This window comes from Stigmatopora argus, chromosome 23 (genome assembly GCF_051989625.1).
Source record: "Stigmatopora argus isolate UIUO_Sarg chromosome 23, RoL_Sarg_1.0, whole genome shotgun sequence".
In the NCBI taxonomy this organism is placed as follows: Eukaryota; Metazoa; Chordata; class Actinopteri; order Syngnathiformes; family Syngnathidae; genus Stigmatopora; species Stigmatopora argus.
Window position 1 is genome coordinate 2,935,634 of NC_135409.1, and position 12,470 is coordinate 2,948,103.

Here is a 12,470-nt window from a genome sequence, read left to right on the forward strand (position 1 = left end):
CTTTAAAAACTTCCACCAAAATACTACTGTATTGGCCTTTTCCATTCACTGCTATTAACAGGAATAAACATCCACTCTATTCGAATTAGGAGAGGCTAGCAATTGGTCAGTGCCAATGACGTTCCAGGATTGATGTCCAATTATGAGGCTTTTTTTTCATCCTCCTGCAGTAAATTTAAATTAGTTTGGCAGCAAATGAGATCTAAATTGGACATCCCTTGCAGTCTATGGCAGCCAATAAGTTCCTAATGAAAGCCGACACGTGAGGATTTGAGTTCTCACGGATGCTGTGCTCCACAAACACCAGACGCATTTGCGTTTCTATGGCAACACGCTGAGTGACCCACAAAAGATGAAGTCGCGTGTGCTGTCGTTTTACAATCAATTTCTATCCCATTCTCTGGGCTGGTGTCTGAGCTGAATTCTACTACACCTCATTTAGTCGAGCTCCGCGGGGGGAATGAAACAATCACCAGAGAGAGCTTGAAAAAGAAGAAAAAGCAAACAACTCAAAATCAAGAAAACCAAAGCAAAAAAAAAAGAAGATTGCTTTTCCTCAACCTCAGAAGAGTATTTTGACATTTTTTTTGTTTGCTGTCACAGAAGTCTAACGTTAGATTAGTGTTTTTGCTTGACAATGTTGACTACTAGCTCAATTGAGTTGACCAAAAATAAATAAATGAAAAGGCTCTGAAAAGCAGTTGCAATATAGAGTGCTGACATTTCAAATGAATGGAAAGAAAACCGCCATAGAAATGGTGAAGGTTAGATTCTAAAATTAGATGGTAGAGTCCAAAAATGAATCAGGTCAAATTTAGCTATAGAAAAAAAACCAAAAAAACAAAGTAAAAACCTTCTGACAAACAGCTGTTGCGATTTTAGTACTTGTGTATAAACAAGACATGAAGGAAAAACAATGGAGATTTAAAGGTTCCATTTGTCGTTCTGCACCTTTGGATGTTCAGATTTATGCAAATAAAATAACAATAAAATACGATTTTCGTGCTTTTAATTTGCCAGGGCAGTTTGCGCGGAGGAAGAATCGTCGTCTGAACGCCTCCCATTTTAAAATGACCAATGAAAGGTAGTGTATTTCAGCAGTAGAAATGAACTCAAGGCCGTAGTACTTTCATCTGTAGGAGCACATGGATCACTTTAAGCGAGTCGACGTGTGCTATTTGCTTTGTCGCCGTATAACTTGACGTTGTTTATGTGCCCGTGCTCTGCGGTAAATAAACTCTCCCAGTGCATCCTGGTGGCCCTTGTTTACCAAGAACACTGGCAATCAAAGATAAGAACCCTGCAAACATGGTCTCCGCCGGCCACCTCCACCACGTCGCTCCAGATCACTTCAATCACTCCCCCAGAGAAAATTCGACAGTGTTCTTTTATTCCAAACGGGGTACCGTCAGGGCAGCTTTGAATTTCTTGCCGCGGGCGCCCACGACACATGACGTCAAGGCTGGGCCGGTCCGGTCCAGATTAGGGTGCGATCAAAGCGAAGCTTACAAAAATCCTTGACATTGCTACATCTTGACCTTTGGCGAACGGGGACAAAGAAGTTGCCGGCGGTTCGTTGCTACTTGAGTCGAGCCTGCCTGTGATTGCAGATGCACTCTGAGATTAGGTGACGTAAAAAAATAAAAAGATTCCAGCGAATCTTGGGGCAACAACACTGATAAATATTCAATATTACTTGGGCGAAAAGCTCCCTCCAGGGCACAAGTCGAACCAGTCAAAAAGTTGCAGAGTGAGGGTGGATATATAAAAATCTGAGAGGTGTCATAAAAGAGCAGTCCGGGAAATACGGCGGAATTCATTCACTCCGAAAAACAACTAATACGGCTTATAAATATATTCAAGTATTTTTGTGCCTTATCAATACAGACTGGTTCAGACAATAATAATATGCTGCTTCAATTGAAATTACGTAGCAGGCCTTTCTGTGTCGTTACAACTTGATGAACTCAATGATTCATTTTCTTCCCAACGGCCATCAAGTTGACATAAATTAAGAAGCAAAAGGCACCATGTTAAGTCCTGTTGACAGTTTTTCACTTGGGGGAAAAACACAAGCGCGTCCTGGGCTCGTCTTTAAAATCACATATAGTAGGATTTTTAGTTAATGACGGAAATGACCTCGGTGGAAAATTGGGTCAAACGTTAGCCTTTTCCATGGATTTGTCTTCGGGGAGAATGTCCAAATTCTCCAATTAGGGAAATCAAAAACGACAGCCAGTTTCTTTGGGCTATGATGCAAATGGCCACAGACGTTTTATTGACGTTGACGCGGATGCACCCTCGTTGCTTGGGTGGACGCTAATTAGTCGCCCCGAACGAGGCAGAGTTGGCGGTACGGCATTTTTCCCATCTCGAAGAATAAAGCTGTCAAGCCGAAACCGGAGGGCGCGCGATTCAGACGGCGGGTGAATACGTCGTAATTACGCAGCCGCTGTTTTTTTCCCCCCAGGGTCCACCGTAATCATTCCAAAGGCTTATTTTTAGGTATTGGCTTGATTGTGCAGAAAGGTTTGCTAGCACAAGAGTGCGGCTTTTATTAAACAGACTGAAGATTCATCAGCAGAAACAGTGATTCAATAGTGGTCCGGTTGAAAAAGCTGAAGTATACTAGTGCCAAAGTCCAAGGGTGCAAGGACTGGTCGCCAGACAACTGCACCATGTCACACTGGGATGCAAGAGAAGCAGGAAATGAAAGCGATGGCGATCTTCAGCCACTGAGATATAATTACAGATTTGCATTCATTTCCTAGCATCGTTCCTTCCCTCCCACTATCCACGGACCCTTGTCTCAAGGGTACCTGGCCACTGGGGGGAACGGTCTTAAACAGATGCCTGCTGAGATACAACATAAATATTTAGACAGAGCACTAGGCATTCTTCCCGCATATCAACAACCTCCAGTGTGTTGTTGTCCGTGCCCAAGGGCTTTGTATTCCCTCCAGAGAATGCGGCTGTATATTTGCTAAGGAGAGACCACCCCTTGGGAGTCAGGCCATTTTTATTTTTTTTATCTTTTTGGGCTTCTTTCCACTTGACGGTACACCGTCTGGATAATGTCTCATTGTGTGTGCAGTGAGCCAAAAGACGACCCCAAGGTCAGTGTTTTGATTCGTGCATCTAGCTTTAAGCTCTTTCAACTTAAAGAGAGAAACTCATTCTTAGCTGACAGGTGGGCACTACATGTAAAAAATAAATAAAAAGTACAGTAACCCCTCGTTTATTGTGGGCAACTGGTTGGGAGACCTTCCGTGATGGGTGAATAGTCGCGATGTAGGGACAGTGTTTTTATGGTGTCTATTTAATAATTAAATGTTTAAAACCCTATTATTTAACTTCCGAAGGTAGGCATTGCCCTCTAACGGCTGGTGAAAATCTCCAATTCTGGCATTACCCCCCCATTTCATGGTTATGATAGTCGATACGAAAAGTGGGGAGGTATTACCGAATATATACATACCAAAAGGCTGTCAATATCAACTGAAATAAAAATATTTGGTCACTGTCATGCAAAACAAACATGGAAGAAACAGGCTGTGACCATGTGATCAAAGTTAATGACTCCCCCCAGTCAAAAAAGTCCAATTCTCAAACTGTCTGAGGAAATCACCAGCGTACATCCTGCAGTGTCCCAAGAATCTTAGAGTCATAAAAACGATGCCCTCTGTCAATGCTTTTGCTATTGCGATCGCGTCGCACCATCTGTGAAAAATGACAGTGTCGCTCAGACCTCCATCAATGGCAAAGACGCCCTTTGAGCGCCACAGAAAAATCTGTCAGCGTTTGAAAACAAAAAAAAGGGCAAGAAGAAGATGGGCCGTCTTGCATGAGTAATTTAAATCTCGCCGTAAAAATCTAAGCAAAAATCCTTCTCCGATTTGCCTTTAATTAGCACGTAAGCCTACATTGAAAGATAATAGCTTATCCAGAGAAAATGGGTTCAGCTGCCTCACCTGCAGCAATTTGCTTCCATTCCACCTCAACGGGGAGCTTTAGTGTCTTATTAAAGTTGATCAGATATCAGGGAGACAGTGCAGCTTTTAATAGCGACCCTCAGGCTACAAATAACACAAACTTTTTCCAACAGATTATAGTGGCTCGTGAGACGTCTCCTCTTTTGGTGTTGCGAGTCGGCCCGAGCGTACGCAAGGAGTTATTTACGACATGGCTGAAGGACGTTTGCTTGGAAACTTAAGCTGAGCATCAACGCTTGCCAAAATGTTGCAAAAAAAACCCTACAGTACTTAGCTAACTGGCGTGACTACCTTTCTTTGGTTGTTTCAAAGACGAGGGAGCAAGGAACATATTAGGTCCATACGTTCATTCCCCGGACAACACGCTCGGTTTGATTGTTGTCATCTCCTGGCTCGTCCAGGCTTTGTTTCTGCTCCAGTGAACTCTGAGGAAATGGAGCCTCTCCTAGGCTGGGAATGCCATCATAAGGCAGCCGCATAATGCGTCCTCCTATTGTTGCCGCCCGTTACGATCATTTCCCAGGAAAGCTGTTAGTGCGCGTCCTTGCTAGATAGCACACCGCCTCTGGGAGTTCACCTGCCTTTCCGGCTCGATTGCATTGCAATGAGCTGGCTTGTTATCTAGAAAGCCGACGATGAAGAGGCTCTGCCCCGTTGTGCTGCTTCTGGGGTTTCAGCTAAAGTCTGTACCGGGTGGAAATTTTCGAAAGACTGCTAACCATGTTGCCTTGGCAAACAAATACTAAGGTCACAATCTGCGGTAATTATATCCCATTCAAAACTCCTCAGATTCGAGGCAATCAAAACTAAACGGAACTAGGCTTCATGCTAATAGCAACTACGAGTTTTTAAATTGACTTCATTGTGTGTCAAATACAAACAAGATCCAACGGGCAGAAGATTGTTCTGTAGCATTCACGTTTAAGTCCTTACCGTTTGTACCGGGTGGAAATTTTCAAAAGAATGATAACCATGCAGCCTTGGCAAACAAGTACTAAGGTCACAATCTGTGATGTGGTAAATGTATCTTGTTTAAAACCTCTCAGATTCGAATCTATCAAAACTAACCGTAACTAGGCCTCGTGCTATTAGCAAGTACGAGATTTTAAATTGACTCCATTGTGTGTCAAATCCCAGTACAAACAAGTTCTAATGGGCAGAAGATTGTTCCGTAGCATTCACGTTTAAGTCCTACCGCTTTGCTATTTATTTTGGTAAAAATGCCACGGTCCTCAGCCTGCGAGGTGTCGATCAAAATATTTCTAACGGCGCTGCTGGGTTCTTCCATTTGTGCCTTGAATGCCCTGCGCATCACTGCGGCTGGCTGGTACGCGCACTCCATGGAAAGCTGGCGCTCATTAAGATAGCGGCTGATAGCGACAACAGAGAAAAGGCAGGCGCGGTAGAACGGGTGACGGAGAGACGAAATAAAGTGGGTGCCTGTTGGATTTGTTCCACTTCATTGTTTCTGCGTTTGGCCTGCCATCCCCCACACGTCCTCCTGTGATTCACAGCAATGCGATAAAGAAGCAAAGCAAACGTTGCCCTTGGACAGTTTGTGCTATTTACAGCGTGGCGTCTTAACTGCGGCGGGCTCTGAAGATGAGAAGAGGCCAGGCGGAGCGCACCTTTGCTCGTCGCCTAACAGGCAGCGGACGGCGACAGAGTGTCAGACGCAAACACGGCGTGCCGCCGTCAATCACGTGTGGCCATCGGCGTTTGCGCCAATGTGCCCGGCCGCGGCGCCGGAAATAAAACCGTCGGAATGTTAATCCTTGACCGACGGCCCGTCAAGTCAAGCCGCGTTGTGACAGCATCCACTTAGGCAACTTTCCCGAACTCGCCTCTCTGCCAAGAGATTAGTGGCGGGATAATACAACACCTGTCAGGATTTGATTCCCCACTTATGTCCTGCTTACAGGAGATATGTTTGACACCTCTGACAAGAAACGCTTTGGCAATCTGGGGTTCTTGAAATTAGATATTCGCAGATCTGTAATGCAACAACCGCCGTCCTTGGAGATAACCCTGGCTCTGATAGAAAGTACACAATTCTACAAGTGCGAAACATGATTAATCACACTTGTTAGGTTTGAACACTGGTCTGAAGCCAGTCTAGAAATGAATCCATTGTGGGAGTTCAATTTTTTTTTCCACTGAGGCTTATTATACAAGAAAGTGGATACCGTAAAGTACTGAAAAGGTGGCGGTATGTAAATGCAAAGTGTAAGGGCTAAAAATAAAAAAATAAACCTCAAGAGGAGAAGAGGCTTTATACGTCGACTATGTGATTTTCCTTTTGTTTAAAGTAAAAATCCATTACAGTACGCTGACCTATAATGCCCCAAGGTAATGGTTTACAGAAGTGACACCGAACTGAAAAGTCAACTTCTGTGGTTACAGCTCCAGTAACAAGATAACGGAATGGAATGGCTATTAAAGCAGTACACTAAATATATTTTTGCCTTCTGGACCACTTAAAAAAACTGAAGGTAATTACTGGAAACTATGTCATCTCGGTGTGGCTTTTTTCCTGAAATGTTGATAGGGGTAATGATTAAGGGTCAAGTATCTAAAACTTTAGCCTTTTTGGGGGAGGGGGTTATTTTGTAAATACGGGGAATGACAAATGAGTAATATGCTGGAATAAAATATTGTTTAGTTGAAGCATCCCTCAAGCACTAATCAGGATTTTAGCTGTATACATTGGCTGAGTACTGACGATGTGGTAATCACATCTGTTGCAGGAGTCTGAAAGCTTGCTGTCTTTACGTTTAATAGATGACTTGCAGCAACCAATCTATGTCAATTCATTTTAAACCTATTCCTTTTTCCACTTTCTTACGCGGGTGATTTTTGGGAGGAGACATCTGGAATGCATCGACCTGACCAATCTTCTCCCCGTCCCAGCTGTGCAGCCACAATCATAGCGTTAGCATTCTGGTCATGCTTGTCTGAAAATGGCAAATAAATGATGCCGAGCGCTGCCAATGATGGAAATGCAAACTCTAGGGATGGCGGGGCGCATATTTCCCCGCGATTTACTTAGCCTCGGCAAATGTGAAGCGAAGTAGACGCAACATCCAAGTTGGCTACTCTTAAAACACAAATCACAAGATGTGCTCGACGTGGGCATTAAGTGGCACCTGTGGCAACGAGCGCTGACCCGGAAAAGCGGCATCAAATTAAAAAGGAGAGGCCGACGTTGTATCTGCTCACCTGTGCGAAGAACAGAAAATGGGAGTGAGGAGTAAAAGGTAGCACACGGACCTTTTTTTGTACTCCCCAAAGGGCACAAGCAATTTTCGGCTCTGCTGAGCAAACTGCAGATCGGAACAAGGAACAATACGGAAAGCTAATTTATTCACTGCCGGCGACCAACGGGCTAAAACCTGACACAAAAGAAGCCATTTAGGAATCTGCGTGATGTATGTCGGCCTGAAAAGAAGTTGGCACCGGCCTTGTGTTCATCAGTCAAAGGCTGCGATCATCGGCATCAGCGTCCCGATGAGGTGGGGGCGGACGAACGGCAGGGGACCCTGATGATTGATGGCTAGGCTAAGATAAATCACACCGGATTTCCCCAGGCAAGCTCTCGCTCAGCATGTGGACGGGGGAAAAAAAGGGCTTCCATTCAAGCACCTGGGGGACCTGTGGAGATGTTGCAGCCCGCCAAAGCGAGTTTGGGAAGCGTCCACCGCGGTGGCAGATGGATTTGTTTGGACTTTAGCACGAGTGTCCGAGCTCTCAGGTGCATCGCAGCTTAGGTAGAGGACAAAGAGCAAACACCCGCGGGACTGCCGTGCTAATCCACTGGGCGGGAAACAAGTGTGTCCCGTTTGTATTGTTGCGCTTCTCCAGCGTAAATCGCTAGTGTTAAACATTTTATGGGGATTATGCCAGCTTAGCGCCATGCCCCAATGGAACCATAGGGGATTTCTGGCACGGCAGATAAACCAACGTTCTCGACGGCGCAATCGAATGCGGCGTAACTACTTACGTCACTCATTGCGCTAATTAGGGCCAGAGGATTTGGGTAAAAAGCCCAAGCATATTTTGGAAAATTCAGCCAGTGAAGACAGTTTCATGTGACAGCATGAAATGTGTCAATCATGGGGATGACACACACGTTAGATGCTGTTCCAACTCAGTCTTTCACCCAGAGAAGAGCGACTCATTTTATATACTGTATTTTCTCACATATTAGCCAATAAGCCGAACCCTTAAAATTGCCTTAAAATCGTTGAATTTTACAATTCCTCACGTATAAGCCGCCCCCTGATTCACAATTTTCACCTCCACATTCATGGTTTTTAATAGAGAGTACAAATGTGTTACTTTGAAGGGAAAATCTTAAGAAAAATCATCGCACGTGGTATATCTGAGATATTGTATGAATCGAAAGGATCGTCTGCTGGATAGCACATTCCGAAAGGGTGTTGCCCGCACGTAGACATATTCAAAAAGGAAGTCAAGTAAGCAGTACAACCAGCAAGTGTGTCCGTAGCGGTCTCGTTTGTCATCCCTAGGTAAGATGGCGGCGCCCTGAGCGAGCAATGGCAGGTACAAGTGAGTTTTTTCACGTTTTATGGAAGATACGTTTTTTTTCAAAAATCAATTTTGTTAAGCGTTGTATCTTTATCTCTATCTTGTATCTGTTATGTCGCTATTTTGCAATAAATTACCGTATCAGCCGCATTGTCTTGCCTTATGGTCTATATTGTGCGTATATAACCCATACCCTCGATTCAGTCATCATTTTTTCGCAACAAATACGGCGTATTTGCGAGAAAATACGGTAACCTAAATGTCATATTTGTGAACACATTTCAGAGATTTGTAGGCGCCTCGGCAGCACAATTTAATAACGCGACATAACAATAGAAAGCGCTGCCTCGACAATTGTTCCCCCCGAGGACATCAAACAGATGTTTAGAAGACATGTCGGTTCAGGAGAATATTAATACGCTAACGTGACAGCACTTACAGCCCTTTTCATTTCAAAGGAAAGTTGGAAAAATCTTTTTCATCCCAAATTATTCTCTTTTGTGCTCCTCCGCAGGTTCCACGTGAGTAGGAGGCGTCAGCGAAAGGGAGCCCGTGCCATGGATGCGCTGAATTTCACCTACTGGAACGCCTCGGAGGGCAACGACACCGACGTAGAGGAGCGCGAGAGCTCCTACAAAACGGTGGAGGTGGTCTTCATCGTGCTGGTGGCCGGCTCGCTCAGCCTGGTCACCGTCATCGGCAACATCCTGGTCATGCTCTCCATCAAGGTCAACAGGAACCTGCAGACCGTCAACAACTATTTCCTCTTCAGCTTGGCGTGCGCCGACCTCATTATCGGACTCTGCTCCATGAACTTGTACACGGTCTACATCGTCATTGGGTACTGGCCTCTGGGACCGGTGGTTTGCGACTTGTGGTTGGCACTGGACTACGTGGTCAGCAACGCTTCGGTCATGAATTTGCTCATCATTAGCTTCGACAGGTACTTCTGCGTGACCAAGCCCCTCAGCTACCCTGTCAAAAGGACGACCAAGATGGCGGGCATGATGATTGCCGCCGCCTGGGTCCTGTCCTTCATCCTGTGGGCGCCGGCGATCCTCTTTTGGCAATTCATCGTGGGCGGGCGGACAGTGCCAGAAAGGGAGTGCTACATTCAGTTCTTCTCAAACGCAGCCGTCACTTTTGGGACCGCCATCGCCGCCTTTTACTTGCCCGTCGTCATTATGATTCAGCTCTACTGGCAGATCTCCAGAGCGAGCAAGAGCCGCGTCAAGAAAGATAATCGCAAGCCGTCGGGAGGTAACGCCGAGCCGTTGTCACCTGCCAAGCGCAGGGGCAACAAACCAAACAACAACAACATCCCGGCCGAGAACAGAGCGGCCTCCCAGAGCCAGAACGCGGAGGACGGCAGCCACCAGGACGGCAGCCACCAGGACGGCGCCAACCGGCACGAGAGCAGGATGCAGAACGGCAAGGCGCCTTCCTCCACCACGGCCGAAGGCGAAACCGAGGGCGACGACCCGGCCAGGGAGATCTGCGCTGCCGGCGAGGAGAAGGAGAGCTCCAACGACTCCTCCTCAGGCAGCGCGGCCGCGTCTAACGTAAAAGAAGAGGAAACGCCCTCCTCTAAGCCCGCCGCCAACTCGGCCGCCGAGCGTCCGCTCCCCCGCCAGCGTACCAAGGCAGGCGTCTCCAAGTTGACCTGCATCAAGATCAAGGCCAAATCCCCCAAAGGGGACTGCTACACTCCGTCCAACGCCACGGTGGAGATCGTGCCCGCCTCGGAGCGACAGAACCACGTGGCCCGCAAGATCGTGAAGATGACCAAGCAGCCGCCCAACAAAAAGAAGAAGGCGGCCCCGTCGCGTGAAAAGAAGGTGACCCGCACCATCATGGCCATCCTGGTGGCCTTTGTAGCCACGTGGACACCTTACAACGTGATGGTGCTGATCAACACTTTCTGCTCCAGCTGCATCCCCAACACGGTGTGGACGCTAGGCTACTGGCTGTGCTACATCAACAGCACCATTAACCCCGCCTGCTACGCCCTGTGTAACGTCACCTTCAAAAAGACATTCAAGCACCTGCTGCTCTGCCAATACAAAAACAGTCGTTCAGCTAGGTAGACGGTGGTTTAGATGTTTTGTCCCAATGACCGTCCGGCCTACCATTTCCGTTTCTCTCAATCGGGCATTTCTCCACAAAGTGAAACAAAAATGGACTTCTGGGTGCCAAAAGCTCAAGCGATCCCAGATGGCACCAGTAGGAAACAAACCATTGGTCACAGTGACTGCATCCTCAAACATATAACCATTTTTTGGCCACAGGCCAAGCCTTTTGTTGACCGCTACTGTTTGACTTACAAATCTGGGCATCCATGATAAACAGCCTATTTACATAGACAACAATGGTGGCACGGCAGATGAGTGGGTCGCACGTCCATCTTACACTTCTGAAATCAAGGCTTCAATGTCCGGTGGGTTCCAACTTTCCGGTGTGAAATTTGCATGTTTGAGTGGGTTTTCATTGGGTACTCCAGTTTCCTACCACCTCACCAAAACATGCATGTTAAGATGGTGGAACACTCGAAATTGTCCTTAGGCCAATTGGTTGTCCGGCTCAAGGTGCCCTGCGATTGGCTGGTGACAAATTCAGGGCGTCCTCCGCCAACTGCCCACAGTCGTAAGGATAAACGGTACGGAAAATGAATAAAAAGACAACGATCGCTTGAGCTTTACATTTCTATAGCAGTTTTCTTCCAATATTAAAATGGACAGCAGGATTTAGCGGGTTATCTTTTGCAAAATCAGTTCAAGACAATCCCACTAATTAGTTCCTACATATATCTTTTAGGGGAATAAATCGGATGATTGATTACTTATGTTCTGCCATGTCCAAGTACTCTGGTGCCTCTTGTTTACAAAAAGTACTCAAATAACAGTCGTAGCAGGACACGCGTGGCCATTAGAGATCCACAATGGGAGAACAGGGCTGCCTGGATTTAGAAACCAAACGTGTTTTAGGTTCAGTGACAACACTTATTTGTAGATAACTGTACAAAGCAGCTCCATACTTTGTCTTCACTTGGAATCTTCTCCACGGATGTTTTGGTCAGCCCAAATATTAAAACTGGACCCACTGTTAAAACCCACTCACTTTTTGCCCGGTCACTTTTAGTATTTTTTTTCCTAAGAGTCCTTCCAAATTAAACAAAACAAATGGATTGTTTATCCTTGCCTTCTGCCCAATAGGACCTTTTAGCTGACAATAACTTTTTTTTTTGCGCACTGTCACGTTAGGAATGTCGGCGATATCTAATAGGTAGCTGGAGCTCAGAGCTTGATAATATTTGTTTTGGATTGTGTGGATGGATCTATGTGTATGTTGTGTTGGTATTGGGCTCCAAGTGTGGAGTTGACTTCAGAACACAGCCACGCCGGCTCGTGATTTAAAAAGGGCTACTTTCTCATCTTTCGTGTAATACTGTAATACATTAACACTAGCATTAGTATGCGGATATACCTTCACACCAAAAGTTTTTCTTGGACACACACTGGCCGCCGGGCTGAGTGTGTTCAATGATGTGAAATGAGCACATTAACATACACATTAGCATTTTACAATCAAAGCTGGCCCATTGGACACTCAACTTGAGCCGACGTCCGCATGCTCATCAGCTGAAATAAGTGCCTCATTTTATGTTTTCTCCACTTCAATAGTTTCATTCATGAAGGACAGCACTTAATTGCGGAGTAGGCGGCATGTACTTTTGGACAGCACATATTTTCTGATTATGCGCTAGTAAATGAAATGTGATTAACCTATTCAAAGAGCAATATTATTTCACTTATCCAGAAGGTCAGATGAGTGTTTTGTTTTGTTTTTGTTTGGGTTTTGGGGGGGTGTTTTTGTTGGGCAGGCGGGGTGGGGGGTGGGGGGCTTGTATCCACGGATTTACCAAGTAGTGAT

General features: G+C 45.9%; 1 protein-coding gene across 3 annotated transcripts in view; it reads left to right on the forward strand.

Moving 5' to 3' along the window:
* The window catches only part of chrm2a (cholinergic receptor, muscarinic 2a), a 37,901-nt gene extending 25,576 nt beyond the window's left edge, over nt 1–12,325 (forward strand). For all 3 annotated transcript variants that reach the window (XM_077594376.1, XM_077594379.1, XM_077594378.1), the window contains one exon: nt 9,055–12,325. In XM_077594376.1, the coding sequence (XP_077450502.1) occupies nt 9,098–10,627 (1,530 nt within the window). In that variant the 5' untranslated portion in view covers nt 9,055–9,097 and the 3' untranslated portion in view covers nt 10,628–12,325. The remainder of the gene's footprint in view (nt 1–9,054) is intronic.
* The last annotated feature ends 145 nt before the right edge of the window (nt 12,326–12,470 follow it).